Source organism: Ranitomeya imitator, chromosome 4 (assembly GCF_032444005.1).
Source record: "Ranitomeya imitator isolate aRanImi1 chromosome 4, aRanImi1.pri, whole genome shotgun sequence".
NCBI lineage: Eukaryota > Metazoa > Chordata > Amphibia > Anura > Dendrobatidae > Ranitomeya > Ranitomeya imitator.
In genome coordinates, this window is record NC_091285.1 from 288,962,495 (window position 1) to 288,987,658 (window position 25,164).

Sequence of the window (25,164 nt, forward strand, 5' to 3'; positions counted from 1 at the left end):
TATCAGTGCCCTCACAGAGACTGAGTCTTGCTACCGCCAGTTCAGTTTCAAATTTTACCCAGAGACCATGGGGCAGAGCAATATTACTATTTTTTATTTATTTTTATGTTTTATAAATTTCGTAAAATAAAAAAAAATTCAGTTTTAAAGAATATAATACAAAAACCTAACCTACATAATGTAATTTCTGATGATGATGATGATGACAATATGATTATATAAAGTGTGTTAGAAGGATCCACCAGACCACGTTTTTAAACCACAATCCTATTTTTAATATTGAAATCGAAATTACTTTAACTTAGTCATTGTAGATTACAGTCTTAACTTTTAGAACCAAATATTATACAATTTGACTATAAAACTATTCCATGTGGTTAGTGATAGTCATTATTAACAACTTCCATCATTGGCTTGAATTTTCTTCACAATAGTCTTTCTTGTGTCCTGTGTTTAGATGCATCATATATTTCTATATTCATGGCTCACATGTGATTGAGTCCACCTTCTGTATTTTAGCATAATACATTTTGATGAGAAAATTGCACCAATGTTAATTCAGTTTGAAATTCAAGTTATTAGTGAATTTTAAAGCACTGCCATAGTTGGAGACTACTGTTTAATTGTGACTTTGGGGCATGTAAAATGAATGGGTCGCATATGTAATAGTAGCAGGCTAACTGGACATGGTAGTCCAAATTTTCTACTTCAAAATCAATGGAGCCTTTAACCTACAAGTGACCAAACTGAAGATCTAAACATCCTTCTTGCTCTGCCGTTGTTGTTTGCAATGTAAGTATTTTGTATACTGTTCTGTGACGTCAGATGAAAGCTGTTCTACTATTTTAGTTTTAGTGGTTGATGGTTTCCCCTTTTTTGCGTTGTTGGTGGGTAGATCAGACTGAACACTTTTAGCTAAACATGAAGGGGTTCTTGGAGTTGTCTGTGAGAATATTTCTTCAAATTGTCCTTCTTTTAAACATCGATTAGAGAGAATCTCTTTTTCTTTGGAATTTCTCCATTTCATTCTTCGGTTCTGGAACCAGATTTTAACCTGCAAATATAGAAAAAAATATATAATATGAGCAGTATGTTAATTAATGTCTAAATGTGTATGTGTTGCGTTTGGAAACTACCTAAGGCAATGTGTTCCACTTAAGATTGTCCTGTAACCTTGGGTTTCCTTTTTACAAGGATTCATCTAGAAATGAGCAAATAGATTTCATATGAATTGAAATTAAGTAAAATTTTATGAAATTCAAAAGTCTTGGCGAATTCGAACAACTTGTGAAAAACTCAGGCTCAAACATGTGAGCTTCCACATTATTCATTGTAGCTACCACATCACATGGTATAGCGGAACCAATCAAGAGAGACGATCATAGCCCATGCGATAGCCTGTATAATGATAAAGGTTGCAACCTTTATCGCTTTACAGCTTATATGTTTTTTTGGTTGGCGCGTGTTCACACTAGCTTGGATGTGCTGGTCTTGTTCTCTATTTGTATTAAGCCTTTGTGGACATGTGCACTCCCACTCCCAATAGCCACAGGTGATTTTAAGTAGTTAGCTGGTCCACTCCTGACCCGTAAATTGTAGGCTTTTATGCCCAGGAGAGGTGACAAAACAGGACAGGGACCCAATTACGAAGGACGCCTTGACGTGGCAATTGGGCTCACATATATTGGCCAATTTATGCGTGAAGTACCATCTTTTTTTCAGCAATTTTTTGCAGATAAATATTTCATGTGTACATTATATAGTGCTTTTTTCCTATTCTCTATGGCAGTAATGCCTTTTCAATGTTCTATAGTAATCATTCTTGGTAAATAATTTTGCAACCTTTATCGTTTTTCAGCTTATATTTTTTTTGGTTGGCGCCTGTTCACACTAGCTTGGATGTGCTGGTCTTGTTCTCTATTTGTATCTAGCCTGTATAATGGCATAGCCTAGGCAAGGAAAGCAGCACCCATTTTAGGGAGACTTTAGGATAGTAAGAAGAATTCAAAGCTCACGTCAGGAGGGTGTCACGACCCCATAGAAGACCTGGAGTTAGAAGGTCACGTCGTGTAATGAATCACAGATCTTTAGAGATGTGTAAATCATGTCCTATTTTAAATGGATTTGGTTTACTTTGGTGCTGAGAAGGTTAAGCACTCTTTCCATGCTGGCTGAGACCATAGTGCCTGTTTTTTCTCAGCTGCAACTGCCTTCGATTTACTCCCTCTATATATACTGTCTCTGGGTGGTTAGTCTCTGCCAGTGAAAGATTTGTCTTCCTGTGCTGTGTGCTAAAGCTAAGTGGTTGGAGTGGAGTTGTTGTAGTAGTGATGATGGATAGTTTGCTATAGTACATGTGTGTTTATCACCTGGTCTCTAATCCCATTTAGTTGATTCCTCCCTGTCTCTATCCTGCTCCCTATTGTTGGTTTATGCTTTTGTATGATAGAGGTTTTCTGTAATCCTTGTTTTGTCTTTGTGTCTTGTTTACCTCACACTTCTTTCCCATGCCTCATGGTATGGGGGAGGGGATAGATTACGGTTTCACAGGATCATAGCAAGGTCGGAGACTCAGGCCTCTCTACCTTCAAGAGTACCCCCACAACAGGGATACTTAGGGTCCCAGAGACAGTTTGAGGCCCCTCTACCTTACCGAATAACATCACACTGTAACATCACAACTCAACACCATAGATAGAAAAACTAAGCTCTAAATCATTGGACAAATAATCCACTAAGTTATATATTGTTCAACTGCGCCACTGATGAAGAGGAGTGTAGTAGTCTATGAATAATACAAATATTCATGGGATAAATGGAGAGTAAGATAGGAGAGGTGCAAGCAGCAGCTCCAGACTCAATGTGATTGATCAGTGATATGGTGTAGCTGGCATCTGCCCTGCTGCATTTGAATTACAATGATAAATACTGCATTTTTTCATCATTCAAAATACAATAGAAAGCAGCAGTAAGACAGCACAATATTTAAAAGAATATCTGAAATCAATGGCAGTCAGAGATAATGTGCTTGTTAGTCATGAGCAATTGTACTGACTTTTTGCATTACTTGTGCAATTCTTTTTGTGATTGGGGAATAATTGTTTTATAAAATGCAGAAGTTTCTAAAATAGACATTTAACTGTAAGTAGTGTTGAGCATTCCGATACCGCAAGTATCGGGTATCGGCCGATACTTGCGGTATCGGAATTCCGATACCGAGATCCGATACTTTTGTGGTATCGGGTATCGATATCGGATCAATAGGGATGTGTAAAATAAAGAATTAAAATAAAAAATATTGATATGCTCACCTCTCCGGCGGCCCCTGGACATCACGCTGGTAACCGGCCGGCTTCTTTGTTTAAAATGAGCGCCTTTAGGACCTGCGAATGACGTCGCGGATTCTGATTGGTCGCGTGCCGCCCATGTGACCGGCACGCGACCAATCAGGAGCCGCAACGTCATTCGCAGGTCCTAATGGCGCTCATTTTAAACAAAGAATCCGGCCGGTTACAAGCGTGATGTCCAGGGGCCGCCGGAGAGGTGAGCATATCAATATTTTTTATTTTAATTCTTTATTTTACACATCCCTATGGATCCCAGGGCCTGAAGGAGAGTTTCCTCTCCTTCAGACCCTGGGAACCATGAGAATACCTTCCGATACTTGATGTCCCATTGACTTGTATTGGTATCGGATATCGGTATCGGCGATATCCGATATTTTTCGGGTATCGGCCGATACTATCCGATACCGATACTTTCAAGTATCGGACGGTATCGCTCAACACTAACTGTAAGGGTACCTTCACACTCAGCAACTTTACAACAAGAACGACAATGATCCGTGACGTTGCAGCGTCCTGGATTGCGATCTCGTTGTGTTTGACACGCAGCAGCTATCAGGATCCCGCTGTCAAATCGTTGGTCGGAGCTAGAAGTCCAGAACTTTATTTGGTCGTCAGGTCGGCGTGTATCGTCATGTTTGACAGCAAAAGCAACTATGCCAGCAATGTTTTACATGGAGCTAACAACCAGCGAGAACGATAAGTGAGTCGCCGTTACGTCACTGGATCGCTCCTGCATCGTTCTGGAGCTGCTGTGTTTGACATCTCTACAGCGACCTAAACAGCGACGCTGCAGCGATCGGCTCGTTGTCTATATCGCTGCAGCGTTGCCGAGTGTGACGGTACCTTTAATGTCTACATTACAAGCAATTTTGTTTGCACATCTACTAGTCAAATTTTACATCTGTACATATCACACCAATAAAGTGCCTTGATGTATAGGCTGGCATTTTTATTACGCTATTTATGGCAGAGAGAATGAATTTTGTGGGAAAAAAATTGTAAAAATGATTTAAGAATTAAATCAATGATCTGTGAATGTCTGTTCTTGCACACTTGTTTTAATCAACCAATTTGACAATCACATGTGCCACACATATAAGGAGGCCTGCTGACATATTTTGCTTTCTGTATATGTAGCTATCTACCTAATATTTCTTGTCCTGTCGTTTTTGGCAAGGGTTAAATAATTTAGGTTAAAACAGTCACCATTAATTTTTGTCAGTGTCCTGCACAGAATGGTCTGTGTGATTGCAAATGACTATGGCTGGTTTCACATTTGTGCCTGTGCATGCAGTGTTTGATCTGCATAGATCCGCATGCATCATGCGTACATATATTTAACATGGTGTACGCATGGACATGCGTGCGCATGCTTTTGCGTACGCATGCGCCATTTCGCGGTGTGTGGCTAGGCGCGGTGAATGCAACATGTTGCATGTTGTACTTGAGGAGTCAAAAATCCGTCAAATACGCGCATGCGGATGAGTGCGTTAAAAACGCATTACTGTCTATGGGAATGCATGCGTACACATGCGTTCGATGCGCTTGCATACTTCGGACTGCGCATGTCCAGGAACTGTTTTGAGACATGCCCATTGAGACACGCCCTCCTGGAAATATTGAAAGCATGCACATAAAATGCAAATGCAGGCAAAAAAACGTATGCACACGCAGCATTTTTTTGCCGTCATGCGCAAGCTGATGCGGATAAAAAATGCTGCGTAAACATGCGTTTGCATGTGTTTTGGCATGTCTTTGCGCATGCAGATGATACGCTGCGCACATATACGCAAATGTGAACTTAGCCTAAGAAGGATCATTTTTGGACTGTTATTTTTATTTTTTTTAAATATGAAACGTCTGTCAGTGCACATTGTTATTAATTGGGCTTTGGTTACCACCGGTTTCCATTAGTTTCTAAGTTTAGGAATTTTGTCATTTTTAAGGCTATATGTCACGGGGATACTGCAACAGAGACGGGCCAGAAGATTGCGACGTCCGGTTTCATGAACTCCTGCACTGGTTCAAAGTACTTCATCATCTTATTAAACAGTGCAGGGTTTTTACCTTTCTGGAAGTGCAAGGGTTAATCTGTTCAATTGAAGCTCCTGGAGCTGAGGAGCTGATAGTATACGAAATTATAGAGTACAGTGTAAAATGTGTCCAAATGGCGCTTAGGACCCAGGGGATTGTGTATATGCTCTATACTGCAAAAGATATAATCTGGGCATAAAAATACAGTGATATCAAAAGATATGTCAGTGCATACAACGTGAAAAGGTGGTTAGTGGCTGCATAAATAGCCATCAGGTCCCGGCCATAGGTAAGAGGACGAGGTCTTGTGCCTGCTGTTAGAGCTGCATGCTGAGGGTAAGTGCAATCTCTCTCCGGTCTGCCGAAGGAATATGTGGAGGTGCCGTACTCTGTAGGGAGATCCACTGGGTCGCAGGGTATAGATATGGGTAGCGAATATCCAAAGTTCTAAGTTCAAGGTAATTGCAGTGCAGTGATCCAGAGAGCTAGCGTAGCCTCAGCTAGCAGCAAACTATCCCTCTATCAGCCCAACTCTATTTGCATGGGAGTGAAGTCACCAACATGGTTCCGATTGCGGTACCTACCTCTCGGATCAACCGGCAGTGATCCTTTAGCGTTTGCCACCAGCCGGGGCTACGCTAGCTTTCTGGATCACTGCACTACAATTACCTTGAATTTATATCTTTGGATATTCATTACTTTTATCTATACCCTGCGACCCCGCGGACCTCCCTACCTAGGACTGACAGAGTACGGCACCTCCGCATATTCCTCCGGTGGACCGGAGAGAGATTACGAACTACATTACGAACACTGCTAGACCTAATATTAACCAACAGGCCAGACCGCATATCAAATATAAGGGTTGGGGGTCACTTGGGAAATAGCGATCACAAAATAATAAGTTTTCATGTATCCTTTAAAAAGATGTGTAGTAGAGGGGTTACAAGGACACTAAACTTCAGGAGGGCACATTTCCAACGGATGAGAGAGGATCTTGGTGCAATTAACTGGGACGATATCCTGAGACACAAAAATACACAAAGAAAATGGGAGACGTTTATTAGCATCCTGGATAGGACCTGTGCACAGTATATACCGTATGGGAATAAACATACTAGAAATAGGAGGAAACCAATATGGCTAAATAGAGCTGTAAGGGGCGCAATAAGTGACAAAAAGAAAGCATTTAGAGAATTAAAGGAAGTAGGTAGTGAGGAGGCATTAAATAAATACAAAAAATTAAATAAATTCTGTAAAAAGCAAATCAAGGCAGCAAAGATTGAGACAGAGAGACTCATTGCCAGAGAGAGTAAAAATAATCCTAAAATATTCTTTAACTACATAAATAGTAAGAAACTAAAAAATGATAGTGTTAGCCCCCTTAAAAATAGTCTGGGTGAGATGGTGGATGAGGATGAGGAAAAAGCTAATATGCTAAATGACTTTTTTTCATCAGTATTTACACAAGAAAATCCCATGGCAGACAAAATGTCTAGTGATAAAAATTCCCAATTAAATGTCACCTGCTTAACCCAGCAGGAAGTGCGGCGGCGTCTAAAAATCACTAAAATTAACAAATCTCCGGGCCCGGATGGGATACACCCTCGAGTACTGCAGGAATTAAGTACAGTCATTGATAGATCATTATTTTTAATCTTTAAAGACTCCATAATAACAGGGTCTGTGCCACAGGACTGGCGTATAGCAAATGTGGTGCCAATATTCAAAAAGGGAACAAAAACTGAACTCGGAAATTATAGGCCAGTAAGCTTAACCTCTACTGTGGGTAAAATCCTGGAGGGCATTCTAAGGGACGCTATACTGGAGTATCTGAAGAGGAATAACCTCATGACCCAGTATCAGCACGGGTTTACTAGGGACCGTTCATGTCAGACTAATTTGATCAGTTTCTATGAAGAGGTAAGTTCCGGATTGGACCAAGGGAACCCAGTGGATGTAGTGTATATGGACTTTTCAAAAGCTTTTGATACGGTGCCACACAAAAGGTTGATACATAAAATGAGAATAATGGGGATAGGGGAAAATATGTGCAAGTGGGTTGAGAGCTGGCTCAGGGATAGGAAACAAAGGGTGGTTATTAATGGAGCACACTCGGACTGGGTAGCGGTTAGCAGTGGGGTACCACAGGGGTCAGTATTGGGCCCTCTTCTTTTTAACATATTTATTAATGACCTTGTAGGGGGCATTCAGAGTAGAATTTCAATATTTGCAGATGACACTAAACTCTGCAGGGTAATCAATACAGAGGAGGACAATTTTATATTACAGGATGATTTATGTAAACTAGAAGCTTGGGCTGATAAATGGCAAATGAGCTTTAATGGGGATAAATGTAAGGTCATGCACTTGGGTAGAAGTAATAAGATGTATAATTATGTGCTTAATTCTAAAACTCTGGGCAAAACCGTCAATGAAAAAGACCTGTGTGTATGGGTGGATGACAAACTCATATTCAGTGGCCAGTGTCAGGCAGCTGCTACAAAGGCAAATAATATAATGGGATGCATTAAAAGAGGCATAGATGCTCATGAGGAGAACATAATTTTACCTCTATACAAGTCACTAGTTCGACCACACTTAGAATACTGTGCACAGTTCTGGTCTCCGGTGTTTAAGAAAGACATAGCTGAACTGGAGCGGGTGCAGAGAAGAGCGACCAAGGTTATTAGAGGACTGGGGGGTCTGCAATACCAAGATAGGTTATTACACTTGGGGCTATTTAGTTTGGAAAAACGAAGACTAAGGGGTGATCTTATTTTAATGTATAAATATATGAGGGGACAGTACAAAGACCTTTCTGATGATCTTTTTAATCATAGACCTGAATCAGGGACAAGGGGGCATCCTCTGCGTTTGGAGGAAAAAAGGTTTAAGCATAACAACAGACGCGGATTCTTTACTGTAAGAGCAGTGAGACTATGGAACTCTCTGCCGTATGATGTTGTAATGAGTGATTCATTACTTAAATTTAAGAGGGGACTGGATACCTTTCTGGAAAAGTATAATGTTACAGGGTATATACACTAGATTCCTTGATAGGGTGTTGATCCAGGGAACTAGTCTGATTGCCGTATGTGGAGTCGGGAAGGAATTTTTTTCCCCAATGTGGAGCTTACTCTTTGCCACATGGGGTTTTTTTTTGCCTTCCTCTGGATCAACATGTTAGGGCATGTTAGGTTAGGCTATGGGTTGAACTAGATGGACATATAGTCTTCCTTCAACCTTAATAACTATGCAACTATGTAACATGTACCCTTGGCATGCAGCTCTAATAGTTGGCACAAGACCTCATCCTCTTACCTACAACCAGGACCTGATGGCTGTTTGTGCAGCAGTGTGCCAACTTTGAATTGCTTGATCTCCCTGACGTGGACCAGAAGGATCTGCAGCGGTCCTGTGGCATCACTACGCCGGTTTGTGCAGCAGGGCACACTTTTTCTATCTTCACTGCGTGAACTAACAGGATAGCCAGTGGCCCTGCAGCAGTGTTATACAGGAAAAGTATCACACAGCGAGTCTTCTCATCTCTCCTGAAGCTGACACCAAAAAGGACATAGCATCTGACGCTTCTCCTATAACAGCAACAACCGCAGGTAGTACCCTGTCTGGATCCTGCAAATACCCTTGAGCTACTTTTGTGTATTGCCACGGACGGCATTTTATTCTGCCTCTCCACTAAGTTAAGACCATCTCTCATATAGGCCACTAACCACTTTTTCACGATGTACACTTACCTTTTGGTATTACTGTATTTTTATCCGCAGATTATATCTTTTGCAGGATAGAGCAGATACACACTCACTGGATCCTAAGCACTGTTGAGACAGATTTCACACTATACTCTCTAATTTTTTACAAAAGGTGGTAGTTGTCCACAAAACCAGGCAGCCAGGCCCAAGTGTCTAGCGCCAGTGGTTTTGATTTATTTAAAATGATAGAGTATTTTACTTTCCCCTACACCAAGCTTATTGAACCCATTCCTGAAATTTTCCATGTGTGCACTTTATTGCCCCTATGTTCCTTAAAGAGCATGACAGTTAGATTGTAATTGGCGCCAACCTAAAAAGTTCACACATAACACACTTACATTAGATTTAATCAGCTTCATTTAGGGAGCGACATACTCTTGTAAACTATTAAAGGTAATCCATCACCTGGTTTTGATAGTCCATCTGAGAGAAGCATACTGGACTGGTTGCTGTAGTTTTGATAAAATCCATGTTTTATCTGCTGTCAATCTACCATTTTTCTGAATTTTTTATTCTGTACAACCCCGCCCTCATCCCTAATTGGTAGTTTTGTACATACAATGTGAATAGGCAGATAGCTGCCAATAAGTGGTGGGGGTGTTGTTTTACTAAATGGTAGCTTGTTTACTAGAAATCTAGTAATAATATCATGCTGATACAACAGTGATTTTATCAAAACTACAGCAAGCAGCCTAAAGTGACACATCACTGGAATCAGGGTCTCTGTCTCTAAATTATATCGCTCTGAGATTAGGTGGTAAAAACCTGGTGACAAAATCCCTTTAAAATGAGGTGTAGTAATAAAATTACATCAACAGCAATCTCTGTACAGTTACATAGCTTCATTATAGAAACCTGCTAATATTACAACTTCAGGACATAGATTTGCAGGTGTGGAAAGTGCAGCACGTTATTACATAATTACATATTTGTTTTTGACATAACAAATATATTTGTGGTAATATACTGTACCTGAGATTCCTTTAGAAAAAGGTTAATGGCAAGCTTCTTTCTGTCAGCTTTGCTGATGTATTTTTGTTTTTGGAACATTTTCTCAAGTGCCTTTCGCTGTTCATCAGAAAACACTGCTCTCCTTAAGATTACTCTTCTTGTTTTGGTGTTTGATTCTTTTGGTAGAACGTGGGCTTCATGTTCATTTCCTTATCAAAAGCAAAAAGAGAGTCAACAAAATCAGTAAGTTTATTGTTAATGATGAATTCCCTTTGCTTGAAAGCAATTGGCAGAGTATGAATTCACCAGGAGCCTTAATTATCAATAAATTATGAATTTACAAAATTGTTCAGTGCAAAACATTACCAGACCAACTAAAAATAACCACTGCAGTACTCTGTCATACACTGTTTCACCTCCAAGAGCTTTTCCCAGGAACAAACTACATTTCAATGAAACGATCTTGGGATAATAATTTCCACAATTGGATGTGTTAAACAAAAATGTTCCTGTGCTGAGATAATCTTATATATGTGCCCCAGCTGTGTACTGTGTAATGGCTGTGTCTGACCAAGCAGAAATCCACGGTCTGATCATACCACAGCTCCTGGGCAGGGAATGACAGAGAGTCTACAGACATTCAGACATTACAGCTCCTATCACCCAAATGTACCTTTCAGATTATTCCTCAAGTACCCTCACTTGTCTTCCCTTCTTTTGAGGTCCATGCTGTCAGACTCTACATCCCCTTCTCCATGCAAGTGGCAGTGGAGTATTGTCCTGCGGGCCCCTCCCATCAGTTCCTGGATCACTTTGCTACCTGGCTTCCACACTTTCTCTCCTGTGACATCCCCACCCTCATCATGGGTGATTTCAACATCCCCATTGCTTTTCCGCTCTCCCCATCTGCTTCTCACCTTTTATCTCTAACCTCCTACTTCAACCTTTTGCAGCTTACTAACTCTCCAACGCATGAAGACGGAAACTCCCTCGACTTGTCTTCTTCCGGCTTTGCTCATTGGATGATTTCACAAACTCCCCTCTCCTGCTCTCTGACCACAACCTTCTTTCATTCTCTATCAAGAACTGCCATCCCGCTCAGGTCACCCTACTTTAAACTCATACAGAAATATATAGGCCATTAAGACCCAGAAACCTATGAAGAGCTTGCAGTTATCCTTGGCCCCTATCTCCTCCCCATCATGTCCTAATTCTGCACTGAAGCATTATAATGAAACACTACAATGTGCTCTGGATGAAGCTCTTATACAAAGAACAACACGGCACAGATGGCGACAACCCTGGAACACGCTGCAAACACTTGTCCTGCAGCAGTGCTCCAGCTGCGCCGAATGTCTGTGGAGAAAATCCAATCTACCCAAAGATTTCATCCATTATAAGTTTATGTTTAAAACATATAACACTTCCCTTTACCTCTCCAAACAAACCTATTTTAACACCCTCATCACCTCACTATCCAATAACCTGAAACGTCTCTTTGACACTTTTCATTCCCTACTCAACCCAAGAGTGGAGTCCCAAACCACAGAGCTCCAAGCTGACGATCTGGCCAATTATTTCAAATTATCTCCCAATCCCCTCATGCACTGTCCTTTGTCCCCCACTGCATCAAGCTCATCTCTAACTTTGAACCAGTCACAGAAGAAGTAATCAGGCTTCTTGCATCTTCTCACCCGACCACTTGCACCAGTGACCCCATTCCGTCACATCTCCTCTAGTCGCTTTTCCCTTGCTGTCACCACTCACCTAACAAAAATATCTCTTCTGGTATCTTTCCCTTCTCATTTAAGCATGCCATCATACATCCATTACTTAAAAAAACCATCCCTCAATCAAAACTGTACCGCTAACTATAGACCTGTCTCTTATCTTCCCTTCATCTCCAAACTCCTGGAACGCATGGTCCACCCCTGTCTTATCCGCTATCTTTCAAATAACTCTCTTCTTGACCCTCTACAATCTGGTTTCCGCTCTTTACACTCTACTGAAACTGCCCTTACTAGAGGCTGTAATGATCTACTAACAGATAAATCTAATGGTCACGGCTCCCTGCTAATTCTCTTGGATCTCTCTGCAGCATTCGATAATGTGAATCATCAGCTCCTCCTCACTATGCTCCGCTCCATTGGCCTCAAGGACACCGTTCTCTCGTGGTTCTCCTATCTCTCTGACTGCTCCTTCACTGTATCTTTTGCTGGCTCCTCCTCCTCTCATCTTCCCCTTACTGTTGGGGTTCCTCAAGGATCAGTTCTATGCTTCCTCCTCTTCTCTTTGTACACTGCCCCTATTGGTCAAACAATCAGTAGATTTGGTTTTCAGTACCATCTCTATGCTGATGACACCCAATTATACACTTCTTCTCCTGATATCGCACCTGCCTTTTTAGAAAACACCAGTGATTGTCTTAGCACTGTCTCTAACATCATGTCCTCCCTCTATCTGAAACTGAACCTGTCAAAAACTGAACTCCTTGTGTTTCCTCCCTTTACTAATGTACCTATGCCCGACGTTGCCATTTCCGTGTGTGGTTCCACCATAAATCCCCAGCAACATGCCCGCTGTCTTGGGGTCATACTTGATTCCGAGCTTTCATTCACCCCCCACATCTGATCACTGGCTCGCTCTTGTTATCTGCACCTCAAAAACATTTCTAGAATTCGACCCTTTCTTCTTTTCGACCCTGCAAAAACTCTCAATGTTTCTCTTATTCATTCTTGTCTGGACTATCGTAACTCTCTATTAATCAGTCTCCCTCTTAACAAACTCTCCCCGCTCCAATCTGTCCTGAATGCTGCAGCTAGGATCATATTCCTCACAAATTGTTACACCGATGCCTCTACCTTGTGCCAGTCATTACACTGGTTACCCATCCACTCCAGAATCCAGTACAAACTTACTACCCTCACCCACAAAGCACTCCATAGCTCAGCACCACCCTACATCTCCTCCCTTGTCTCAATCTACCACCCTACCCGTGCCCTACATTCTGCTAATGACCTGAGGTTAGCATCCTCAATAATCAGAACCTCCTACTCCCGTCTCTAAGACTTTTCACGTGCTGCGCCAATTCTTTGGAATGTACTACCCAGGTTAATACGATTAATCCCCAATCCCCTCAGTTTTAACCCCTTTCTGCCATTGGACATACTATCCCGTCTATGTGACCTTTGACTTCACTTCCATGGACGGGATAGTATGTCATACGCGATCAGCTGTGCTCACGGGAAAAGCGCTGTCGATTGTGGCCGGATGTCAGCTGATTATCACAGCTGACACCTGGCAATATGTGCCAGTAGCAGTCACGGACTGCTCCCCACACTTTAACTCCTGGAACACTGCGATCAAACAAGATCGCGCTATTCCGGTGGCATATGGAAGCATCGCGCAGGGAGGGGGCTCCCTGCGTGCTTCCCTAAGACCCTCAAACAACACGATGTGATCGCATTGTTCCGAGGGTCTCCTCCCTGCAGGCCCCTGGATCCAAGATGGACGCGGGGCCCTTCCATGTCCTGCAGGAAGGTGACTTGTCAGTGCCTGCTGAGAGCAGGTGCCGGCAAGCCTTCTTCACTGCCTGTCAGATCGCTGATCTAACACAGTGCTGTGCAAAGTGTCAGATAAGCGATCAGACTTTATACAGTGATGGCCCACCCTGGGACAATGTAAAAAAGTTAAAAAAAAATTAACATGTATAAAAATATTTTTTTAAAAATCCTAAATAAAAACATAAATAAATAAATATTTTTCCCATAAAATACAATTCTTTATGTAAATAAAAAAAATAAAAGTACACATATTTAGTATCACCGTGGCCGTAATGTTAACTTTTAATTCTTGGGATTTTTCTGTGAGCTCTTCTATATATATATACCCAAGGTTGTACACTTTTTTTTCTCTGTGAAAAGTGGCCGTAATGTCCCGACCTATAAAACTGTCCCACTAGTTAACCCCTTCAGTGAACACCATAAAAAAAACGAAGCAAAAAACAATGCTTTATCATCATACCGCCGAACAAAAAGTGGAATAACACGCAATAAAAAAGACAGATATAAATAAACATGGCACCATTGAAAACATCATCTTGTCCTGCAAAAAACAAGCCACCATACCGCGTCATTGGCAAAAAAATAAATAAGTTATAGCCCTCAGAATAAAGCAAAGATAATTATTTTTTATATAAAATAGTTTTTATTGTACAAAAGTGCCAAAACGTAAAAAAATATAAATGAGATATTGCTGTAATCGTACTGACCCGAAGAATAAAACTGCCTTATCAATTTTACCACACGCGGAATGGTATAAACGCCCCACCCAAAAGAAATTCATGAATTGTTGGTTTTTGCTCATTCTGCCTCTCAAAAATCGTAATAAAATGCGATCAAAAAATGTCCTGTGCCCAAAAATGGTACAAAAAAAAATGACAACTTGTCCTGCAAAAAACAAGACCTCACCTGACTGTGGGCCAAAATATGGAAAAATTATAGCTCTCAAAATGTGGTGATGCAAAAACAGTTTTTTGCAATAAGAATCTTCTTTTAGCGTGACAGCTGCCCAGCAAAAACCCACTTTAAAAACCCGCTATAAATAGTAAATCAAACCCCTCTTTATTACCCCCCTTAGTTGGGGAAAAATATTAAAATAAAAAAAATGTATTTATTTCCATTTTCTGATTAGGGTTAGGGTTAGGGCTAATGTTACGGTTGGGGCTAAAGTTAGTGTTAGGGTTGGGGCTAAAGTTAGGGTTAGGGTTGGGGCTAGAGATGGGGTTAGGGTTTGGATTACATTTATGGTTGGGATTAGGGTTGGCATTAGGGTTAGGGGTGTGTTGGGGTTAGGGGTGGTTATGGTTGGGATTAGGGTTAGGGGCCTGTCTGGGTTAGGGGTGTGGTTAGGGTTATGGTTAGGGTCGGGATTAGGGTTCAGGGTGTGTTCTGGTTAGGGTTGGAGTTAGAATTGGAGGGTTTCCACTGTTTAGGCACATCAGGGACTCGCCAAACGCGACATGGCGTCCGATCAAAATTCAATTCTGGGTTGAAAAAGTAAAACGGTGCTCCTTCCCTTCCGAGCTCTGCCGTGTGCCCTAACAGTGGTTTACCCCCACATATGTGGTATCAGCGTACTCAGGTCTTCCTGGAGCAGAACAATATTGTATCATACAATTATTAGGTTCTGTAGAAGGACGTAGATCTGGGGATTTATTATGATGGAATATAGGCTGAACTGGATGGACAAATGTCTTTTTTCGGCCTTACTAACTATGTTACTATGTTACTTTGTTAAATTGGACAACAACTTTTGTTAATAAATTTCTCCTGTTATCCTTGGGAAAATAATCATTTGGGGGCTAAAAATTCATTTTTGTCGGAAAAAAAATGATTTTTTATTTTCAAGGCTCTGCGTTATAAACTGTAGTGAAACACTTAGGGGTTCAAAGTTCTCACAACACATCTAGATAAGTTTCTTTGGAGGTCTAGTTTCCAATATGGGGTCACTTGTGGGGGGTTTCTACTGTTTAGATACATCAGGGGCTCTGCAAACACAACGTAACACCTGCAGACCATTCCATCTAAGTCTGCATTCCAAAACGGCGCTCCTTTCCTTCTGAGCTCCGCCATGCGCCCAAACAGTGGTTTACCCCCACATATGGGGCATCAAAGTACTCAGGACAAATTGCAGAACAACTTTTGGAGTCCAATTTCTCTTGTTACCCTTGGGGAAAAAAAACAAATTGGATCTGAAATACATTTTTTGTGAAAAAAAGTTAAATGCTTTTTTTTTAAAACATTCCAAAAATTCCTGTGAAGCACCTGAAGAGTTAATAAACTTCTTGAATGTGGTTTTGAGCACCTTGAGGGGTGCAGTTTTTAGAATGGTGTCACTTTTTGGTATTTTCTCTCATATAGACCCATCAAAGTGACTTTAAATGTGAAGTGGTCCCTAAAAAAAATGGTGTTGTTAAAATGAGAACTTGCTGGTCAACTTTTAACCCTTCTAACTTCCTAACAAAAAAAATGTTGGTTCCAAAATTGTGCTGTTGTAAAGTAGACGTGTAGGAATTTAGGAAATGTTACTTAGTAAGTATTTTATGTGACATATCTTTGTGATTGAAGGGCATGAAAATTCAAAGTTGGAAAATTGCAAAATTTTCAAAATTTTTGCCAAATTTCTTTTTTTTCACAAATAAACACAAGTAATATCAAGGAAATTTTACCACTAACATGAAGTACAGTATGACTCAAGAAAACGATGTCAGAATCACCGGGATCCATGCAAGCGTTCCAGAGTTATTACCTCATAAAGGTACAGTGGTCAGAAGTGTAAAAATTGGCCCGGTCATTAACATGCAAACCACCCTTGCGGGTTAAGGGGTTAAGCGTGTCCTAAAAATGCATTTTTTCAAAGTGGCGTACCGTCTCAATGCATTAACTTAACTTTCCCTGTGTTGCCCATTCAAATTTTTTACCATAACAAGGTTCCTCACATCATGTTCTCACTTACTTACTTAGGCTGATAACTGGTTCATGCAGCATTACATGAACACCTGATTCTTACACTATGGCTGGTCCGAACAACAAAAACAATTATTACCATCCATCTTTCGTGTCTCCCCTTTCCTCATAGACTGTAAGATTGCGAGCAGGGCCCTCATTCCTCCTGGTATCTGTTTTGATCTATGTGCTTATTGTTATGCTGTAATGTCTATTGTATGTACAAGTCCCCTCTAAAATGTAAAGTGCTGCGGAATATGTCGGCGCTATAGAAATAAAATTATTATTATTATTATTACAGCAGGGATCACAGCTGGTTCTTTCTTTAAAGGTAAAACATTTCTTTAAAAAAGGCAGTGAAATGTTTTGCTTCACAAAAAGAACCAGCTGTGATCCCCTGCTGTAATGTCTGTCTACTCTCTTTTGCATCATTCCCTGCACAGGAGCTCTGCTTGGGAACTCTTCAGCTCCTTCAGGGTTACCTTTGGTCTCTGTGCTGCCTATCTGATTAATCCCTCCTTGCTCTGGCTAAGAGTTTTGATGGGTGGACTTCTCTTGGCAGGTTTGTTATGGTACCATGTTCGTTCCATTTGATGATAATGGATTTGATGGTGCTCCGTGGGATCATCAGATATTGGGATATTTTTTTTCTATCCCAACCCTGACTTGTATTTCTCAACAACTTTGCCCCTGACTTGTTTGGAGATCTCCCGTGTCTTCATGGTGTTGTTTGGTTAGTGGTGCCTCTTGTTTAGTGGTGTTGCAGCCTCTGTGGCCTTTCAGAAAAGGTGTGTATATACTGTCAGACCAAGTAACACTTAGATTGCACACAGGTGGACTTCCTTTCACTAAGCATGAGACTTATGAAGGTAATCGCCTGCATCAGATATTTTAGGGGCTTCATAGTAAAAAGGAGAATACATATACACATGGCAATTTTTTAGTTATTTGATCCCACAAATTTAGTTTATGCCTATAATTATTCTTACTTCACTCCGCCAAATTAGACTATTTACTGCTGATGCATCACACACAAATCGGATTAAAAAAAATATTTAAACACAGGTTATAGTGTAACAAAATAGGTAAAAAGCCAAGGGGGTGAATACATTCCCAAGCTACTGTACATTGTTTTTGATAGGGTTTTTTTTATAGTAGTATAAATTACGTACTCTAACTATTCTAATTGGAGTAGGTCTAATTCAATGTCAAAAGTAGTGAGTGCTAGATGGTGCAATTTTCATGCAATAATACAGCATGATAGCACAGTGTCCTGCTTAATCTATTAGAAGATGCTTTTTGTATAAATTGAAACAAATTGGTGTGAACAAGCCCTAATAAATTGCTCCTTACAGTTGCAGCGAGATGTGTCTCCTTAAATGTGCACAGCGATATTGATTTGACTTTTTGTGGTGGACCACCATGGAGTGAGGAAAAGGTTTAGTCATGGTTTTCATTTTTCTATTGTCATTCATTGCCTCCTTGTTAAATGGACAATTAATAGGACACTCTGGAAACCGTGCATCAGTCTGGGTTAATAAACAATCCTGGCAGTTGATAATGTGACCTATGTATTCAACCAGTTTCTCTATATACTCATCTCACGCTTTTAATCCCTTTTCAGGTAGTGGAGGTTACAGGAGAAGATGAGCTTAAAAGAGTCTATAAAAGTCATTCTCATTCACTGCTTTATTTTTCACTCAAGTGTTTAAATGCTGTTCAGAGGTCCCATTGGAATGTAACGGAGGATAAAGGATTGTATATAGTTCTATGCTTCATGGCTGTACAAAAGGGCAAATGACCCATGCCCAGGCCTTTTCAGCGTGAAATGGTCCCCAAAGTTCATCTGCTCGGTGAAAAATTGTGGTTAAGTCGCGTGTGGATGAGTAAAGAGAAAGTGCCAATTGGTCACGGTACTGTCATCCATTCTAATGCAACCCAGGCACTGTAAGATGCTCTGTGGGAAAGTTTCGGCCCCCTTCAGAGCTGCTTATATGCTTGCAGCTCATTAAACTACCACCATTTATTGCCTGACTTGTCCGAAACTATTCACTGATGAACTTTATTAAAGCCAAAGAAATTACCCTACAATGTCGCCAAAAAAGCAATATCTGAATCTTTAAGGTTCTGCAATAAGACTCCAAATATTAAAATCATCTCCATGTGATTGTTTGGGACTGAAAATTTTACATATTAGAGTCATTTTTTGTTTTTATAACCATCAGTTGTGCGTTACAATTGTAGTTTTATTTGAAGAATTTGTATTCTCCTTTTGGCCACCCTTTTATTATTTCTATGCAGGGCATAGTTTTAGTTATTTCATATTTTAAATTACAAATATAATAATTTGCTATCTATATTGTGATCTATATCATTTCATATGACTTTTATTGTATAGAATTAATTTAATAAAGTATTAGTTTAAGCCTTAACGTCACATTAAGCATTGTGTCTGTGATGAAGAATGTAAGAGTTCCAGATATTTTGGGAACAAGAAAGCTATTAGCCTCTTGTATGGCTGGTTTAGTTTCCATTGGGACATTTTCAATTGTTCAGCTCCTATATGGGATAAATCTTCAGAAGGGACATTGAATTAGACCGCTGCAATTTCTCTTAGGAATTAGTGTCTCACTATTGCATCACCAATTAGCTTTCTAGGACCCATTAAATCCTGCTGCTCTGGTTTACAAAATAACTGAAGCATTACTGATGAAGCATAAAGACTTACTTGGAAAAGCAGTGGGGGAGGTTGGGTGCTGACAGGACCTACCACAGCAGGCAGCGTAGAATGGCAGCGATTGTAGATAGAAGTGTTTAGAAACACCTGCAAAAGTACAAATGGGTACAAAAACCTTAACGTGACCCACGGAAAGGAACTTCATAAACTTAAAAAATGACAAAATAATCAGAATGAATCAAAACCCCCTGAACTTAAGTAAAGGATTGACTTCTTTTGTTTAGACACAATGGGTTTATTTTATGCTTGTTAATTTAGTAATAAAACTGTTATGAAATGGCAAATGTATATTTTTATGGTCCATAATGCTTCTTCAGGATCACCATATTTCATATTACAGTATGCTTACATAAGCAGTAGATCTGTATCTAACTACCAACAGAACGTCATGCCAGAACAATAAGCCATAGCCACTTTTACAAAACACTACCTTTCCAATAAGTCAGTTTATGATATTTATATCAAATTCATGCACTTCTAAACCAACCCGCTCAACCTATATGCTGTTAATGCGAAGTGGATATACAAGCAATAACACATCCATAAAATGATAGGCTAAATCAGAACATGAAGTAGGGGGTGCACAGCGGTCTAGGAATTACAGATTCAGCAACATAGGCTGCCGGATGTTTAGATGCATTTGACTATATAGTAGATTTCATTGCTACTTTATTCTTATTACCCAGTAATTGCCATTTGCTAGAAAAATGGACATGGATCAGTAGCGCATTGGCCGAATACGCAGGCTGCCTTCAATAGTGGGGGGACATTTACTAAGAAACTGTGCAAGGATTATGCCCCAAATCTTGCCATAAAATATGGAAATGGCATTTTTAAAATTCATAGACTCATTAATACCCTTTTTCACCTACCAGGACAATTTTGACAAGGACAAGTATGTAGAAAAAGAACATGGATCATAAAAAGTCCCAAGACGTATACATTTCTGGCAGAATACATTATTGTTTGACTATCGTGTGGTAGCATAAAGGAGATAAACGTGGCTAAAATAACTAGTGTGTTGCGCCAATGCTTTTTCCATCAGCAGTTCTACAAGACAGACCTCTTTTCCAAAATAAAGAATGGAACATAACCACTCCTCATGACCTTCATACCTATACCTAACTCTTAAAAATTCCCATATGTTTTATGTCCTATTTCATGAGATGACATACCTTTTGTATATCTTACAACTTAAGGTACCGTCACACTAAGCGACGCTGCAGCGATACCGACAACGATCCGGATCGCTGCAGCGTTGCTGTTTGGTCGCTGGAGAGCTGTCACACAGACAGCTCTCCAGCGACCAACGATCCCGAGGTCCCCAGTAACCAGGGTAAACATCGGGTTACTAAGCGCAGGGCCGCGCTTAGTAACCCGATGTTTACCCTGGTTACCAGCGTAAAAGTAAAAAAAAACAAACACTACATACTTACCTTCTGCTGTCTGTCCCCGGCGCTGTGCTTTCCTGCACTGACTGTGAGCACAGCGGCCGGAAAGCAGAGCGGTGACGTCACCACTCTGCTTTCCGGCCGCTGTGCTTACACAGGGCAGAGAAGCAGAGCGCCGAGGGATAGACAGCGGAAGGTAAGTATGTAGTGTTTTTTTTTTTTTACTTTTACGCTGGTAACCAGGGTAAACATCGGGTTACTAAGCGCGGCCCTGCGCTTAGTAACCCGATGTTTACACTGGTTACCAGCGAAGACATCGCTGAATCAGTGTCACACACGCCGATTCAGCGATGTCAGCAGGAAGTCCAGCGACGAAATAAAGTTCTGGACTTTCTGCAGCGACCAACGACATCACAGCAGGATTCTGATCGCTGCTGTGTGTCAAACTGAACGATATCGCTAGCCAGGACGCTGCAACGTCACGGATCGCTAGCGATATCGTTTAGTGTGACGGTACCTTTAGCTTTTGGACATGCAACTAAATTGTGCTTTCTCTAAAATCAATCAATAGTAGAATATAGAGGCCCTGATTTATTAACCCTGGTGTTTTGATTCCCATCTTGATGATGAGCACACTAGAGAAATGGGAAACAAACTCATTAGGAGGCGTGTATCTCTTAATGAATTTTGTACATCTTTCAGCTGAATTAGGTCACTATAATGGTACTGTTACACTAAGCGATGCTGCAGCGATATAGACAACAAGCCGATTGCTGCAGCGTCGCCGTTTAGGTTGGAAGGAGACGTCAAACACGGCAACACCAGAACGATGCAGGAGCGATCCAGTGACGTACTTATCGTTCTCGCCGGTTGTTAGCTCCATGTTAAAACATTGCTGGCATCGTTGCTTTTGCTGTCAAACATGAGGAATCACGCCGACCTGACGACCAAATAAAGATCCGGACTTCTAGCTATGACCAGCGATGTCACGGTGGGATCCTGATCGCTGCTGCGTGTCAAACACAACGAGATCGCTATCCAGGACGCTGCAACGTCACGGATCGTTGTCGTTCTCGTTGTAAAGTTGATAAGTGTGAAGGTACCTTAAGAAATGAACTTCAAACAGAAATGGGAGAACACTTCTGTCATAATTTACGTCACTATTGTAGTGTAAACTATAGTGAACTTGATAGTTGTCCTGGTCCTTTCCCCCTCCTGGCTAAGCTCTGACAATTTTTAAAAAATGAATCTGGCATGGCATAAAAAAAAAGATTTTTATATAAGTTGCGTGAAAATTGCTGCATTTCTTTTATGCCAAAAGTAAAAAAAAAATTGTTTGATGATTTGGGGCCAAGCCTACATCACAGCTCCTACCTGCTTTAAAGCTCTAGTTCATCATATTAAATGACCCCTGAAAAATTAATCTCACTAGTTTTAAAACACCAGTTCCCAACCTCTCCATAGATCCTTCTTCCCTATCTCTCATCTCTGGGAAAACGATTTAGAGGTTAATGTTATGGATACCCAAGCTAGGAATAATAATAAAAAAACAGCTCAACTTGTATTTTCAAACATGTTTTTTTGCTCTAAAAAACTTAATTTGGGGGATACGCATACCTTAGCCAACCAAATCTGTTAAACATCATTCACAGCCCATGTTACAACTTTATCTTTTTTTCTACACATATTTTCTACATGTTACAGCTATCAGGGGCACAGTTTCTCCTATGAAATACTTTGAAAGCAAACCTACCCCACTCCCCTTTCCCCAAGTTTCCAGAATGGATAACTAAGTTTCACCCAATTTGCTGACTTTAGAGAATTGCACATTGGGCAAATTTAGAAACATGTGCAAGAGCAAATTACAGGACATGTTTTTTTGGTTGGCGACAAAAGAAAATAAAATTGTAAAAGACAAGAAAAAAAACTTGAATATTTGGAATATAATGAAGTGAGAAATTTAATGAATGGCAATTTATGTTCTGTTGAATAATAAATATTTTATATTTAGCTATCACTAAAAAAAAAACAATAAATGTAGAGTCAACAAAGATACCGGATCCATATATATGTCATGTCACAATTTAATAATTTCAGCTTATACTGCTTATAAATAATATGAGGAGGTATTAAATAAATAGTTTGTCTTGAGTATTTTATTCAGACAAAAATAATGTATTTTTATGGGAGCAAGTATTAACTTTGACAAGTGCAAAAGCAAAGTTTTACCAGGAAAGGTTATGTAATTTTGAAATGGTGATTAAGAAAAGTTAACCATGTTAGGTAAAGATTGGAACTTCAGCAAAAAAAACATTCCAAAGTCATCTTGTTTTTGCAGGATAATGTGCCTGTCCACAAGCCTCGTGATGCCCGGCAAAACTCAATGAACTCAGATATGAAATTGTCGATCATCCACCATATCCTCCTGATTTGGCCACATCTGCTTATTATTTATTCACAAAACTACAAAAAATGAAGGGAAGGATGAAAACTTTCGACAAGCGAGATGGTAATTGATGCTGTGACTTTGTGGTTTGCAAAACAGGATAAAAAAATTTTCTCCAAAAGATTTGAATTACTTTTTGATCTATGAAATAAATATATAGATTTGAAAGGTGATTATTTTGGATGAAATCATATTAATTGAAAAATGCACGGTTTTCTAGGTGTAGTTATGTATCATTATATTAGAATCAAACCCACAATGACAAAGCCACTTGAGGCTTGCTGATTTCATATGTCAGTACACTGGAGATTACCGAGTAATCTTACATAGAAAGCTGCCAGGTGATGAGAAACACACGGCCATGGTTCATTCTCAAAGCACTGTCTACTAGCCTACAATTATCACAAGAACAGATGGTAGGTGCCAGATGCTGAATTGGATCGTTTCCTGAAAATAGTAAATCATCTTCTTATTAATTAATCATATTATTGTTTAATTAGGTGTGAGTTATTTGGCCACTTGCATCACACTTTTAATTGTGTGAATTTCCAGCTGTAAATTGAACCCATATGATGAAATGTAACTATAGAGTACCATCTTAAGTGAAATATAAAGGACATATGAAGAGTATATTGCTGGTGAGACATTTAATGCATTTTACACACAATGATTTGATATCAGATTGTCATAATTCTGTAAGACAGAAGCAAACACTGTGACATTTTCATCTTGGCATGACAACAGCGCCGAGTCATAATATTATGCAATGATTATATACTCCATTAGCTTTTTATATATGACTGCATTTTCGCTACAATATACAGAGGACGACTTAACAATATATCAAAGCAGAACGTACCTGCATTGGAGAGTAGATTAGAAGTTTGGAGATAGGGAACCTTCAGACCATCTGATGGATTAATGAGGTGCAAAGCCCATGTTGCAGGATATGTACCTCCCAAGGGGCTAATTTGCTCTGCTGCAGGACACAGTGATCCTGGCAAAGTGCTGCAAGCCATAGGAACATACTTCATAGCAGGCTGTTCAGTATCCTTCAACAGATTTTCTATTAGGAAACTTCTGCCTGCACCTCTACAGCCATGAGGGTCCCTGGTGTGATGGGCTGATGGATACTGAGCCATCAGGTCCCAGCTTACAGCATGGGGTGACAAAACTGTAGGCATCATCCTCTAATCACAACTAAAGTTCCTTGTAGTACTCCAAATGTGGCCTTGATCAGAGCAGAGTTTATGGTGACCAGCCGTGGTTTGTAAACAGGGGAATGTCAGATGAAGCTCCATGAACCCTTCATTGAGATAAGAAAAGGAACTCTTCAGGGGGAAGGTGTGTCCAGTTCCTTCATTCATTCATTACACCAAGTGGGTATGGCATGGACAACAATTAGCTGCTGCTCATGGATAGTATGCAGGAGCTGCAATATTGAGTTCTGTATAATCGGAGTTGCTGTTCTATAGGGGAACAGACATATATACAATTATTGCACACATTGTTGAATTTGTGAAGTACACCCACTTTGTTATATGCATGGACAGGAACATTTTTGTAAATGTAAAGAAATTACATGTTTAAACATTTTTAACATGTTGGAAAGCACATTTTTAGTCAGAAAAGTTTGTTATCCATACCTCTTGTTTGTTAGAATAAGGATCCACTTGTTCAGGCGATTTACTTGCAATTCTATTAAGGGTCTGTGCACACAGCAAAGTTTTCTGCAAGGGATTGTATTCAACAGAAAAGAATCTTTACAACATACACCGTGTTCCAAATTATTATGCAGATGACATTTTTCTCGGATTTTCCTAAATGGTCGGTGCAAATGACAGTCAGTCTAATAAAAGTCATCACCAGTTAGCGTATACATCGAATTTTATTGAAGAAACCTCCCAATGATAACAGTATAATCTCCAAAATGAATAAAAACTCAAAATGCACTGTTCCAAATTATTAGGCACAGTAGA

General features: G+C 40.1%; 1 protein-coding gene across 1 annotated transcript; it reads right to left on the minus strand.

The window, feature by feature from the left end:
- Window positions 1-754: 754 nt before the first annotated feature.
- DBX2 (developing brain homeobox 2) lies at window positions 755-24,372 on the minus strand. Its single transcript, XM_069762331.1, has 4 exons — window positions 24,045-24,372; window positions 19,340-19,435; window positions 10,127-10,314; window positions 755-1,054 (listed from the first exon to the last, which is right to left on the minus strand). Exons 1-4 carry the CDS (start codon window positions 24,370-24,372, stop codon window positions 755-757), a joined length of 912 nt encoding a protein of 303 aa, XP_069618432.1.
- Window positions 24,373-25,164: the final 792 nt, after the last annotated feature.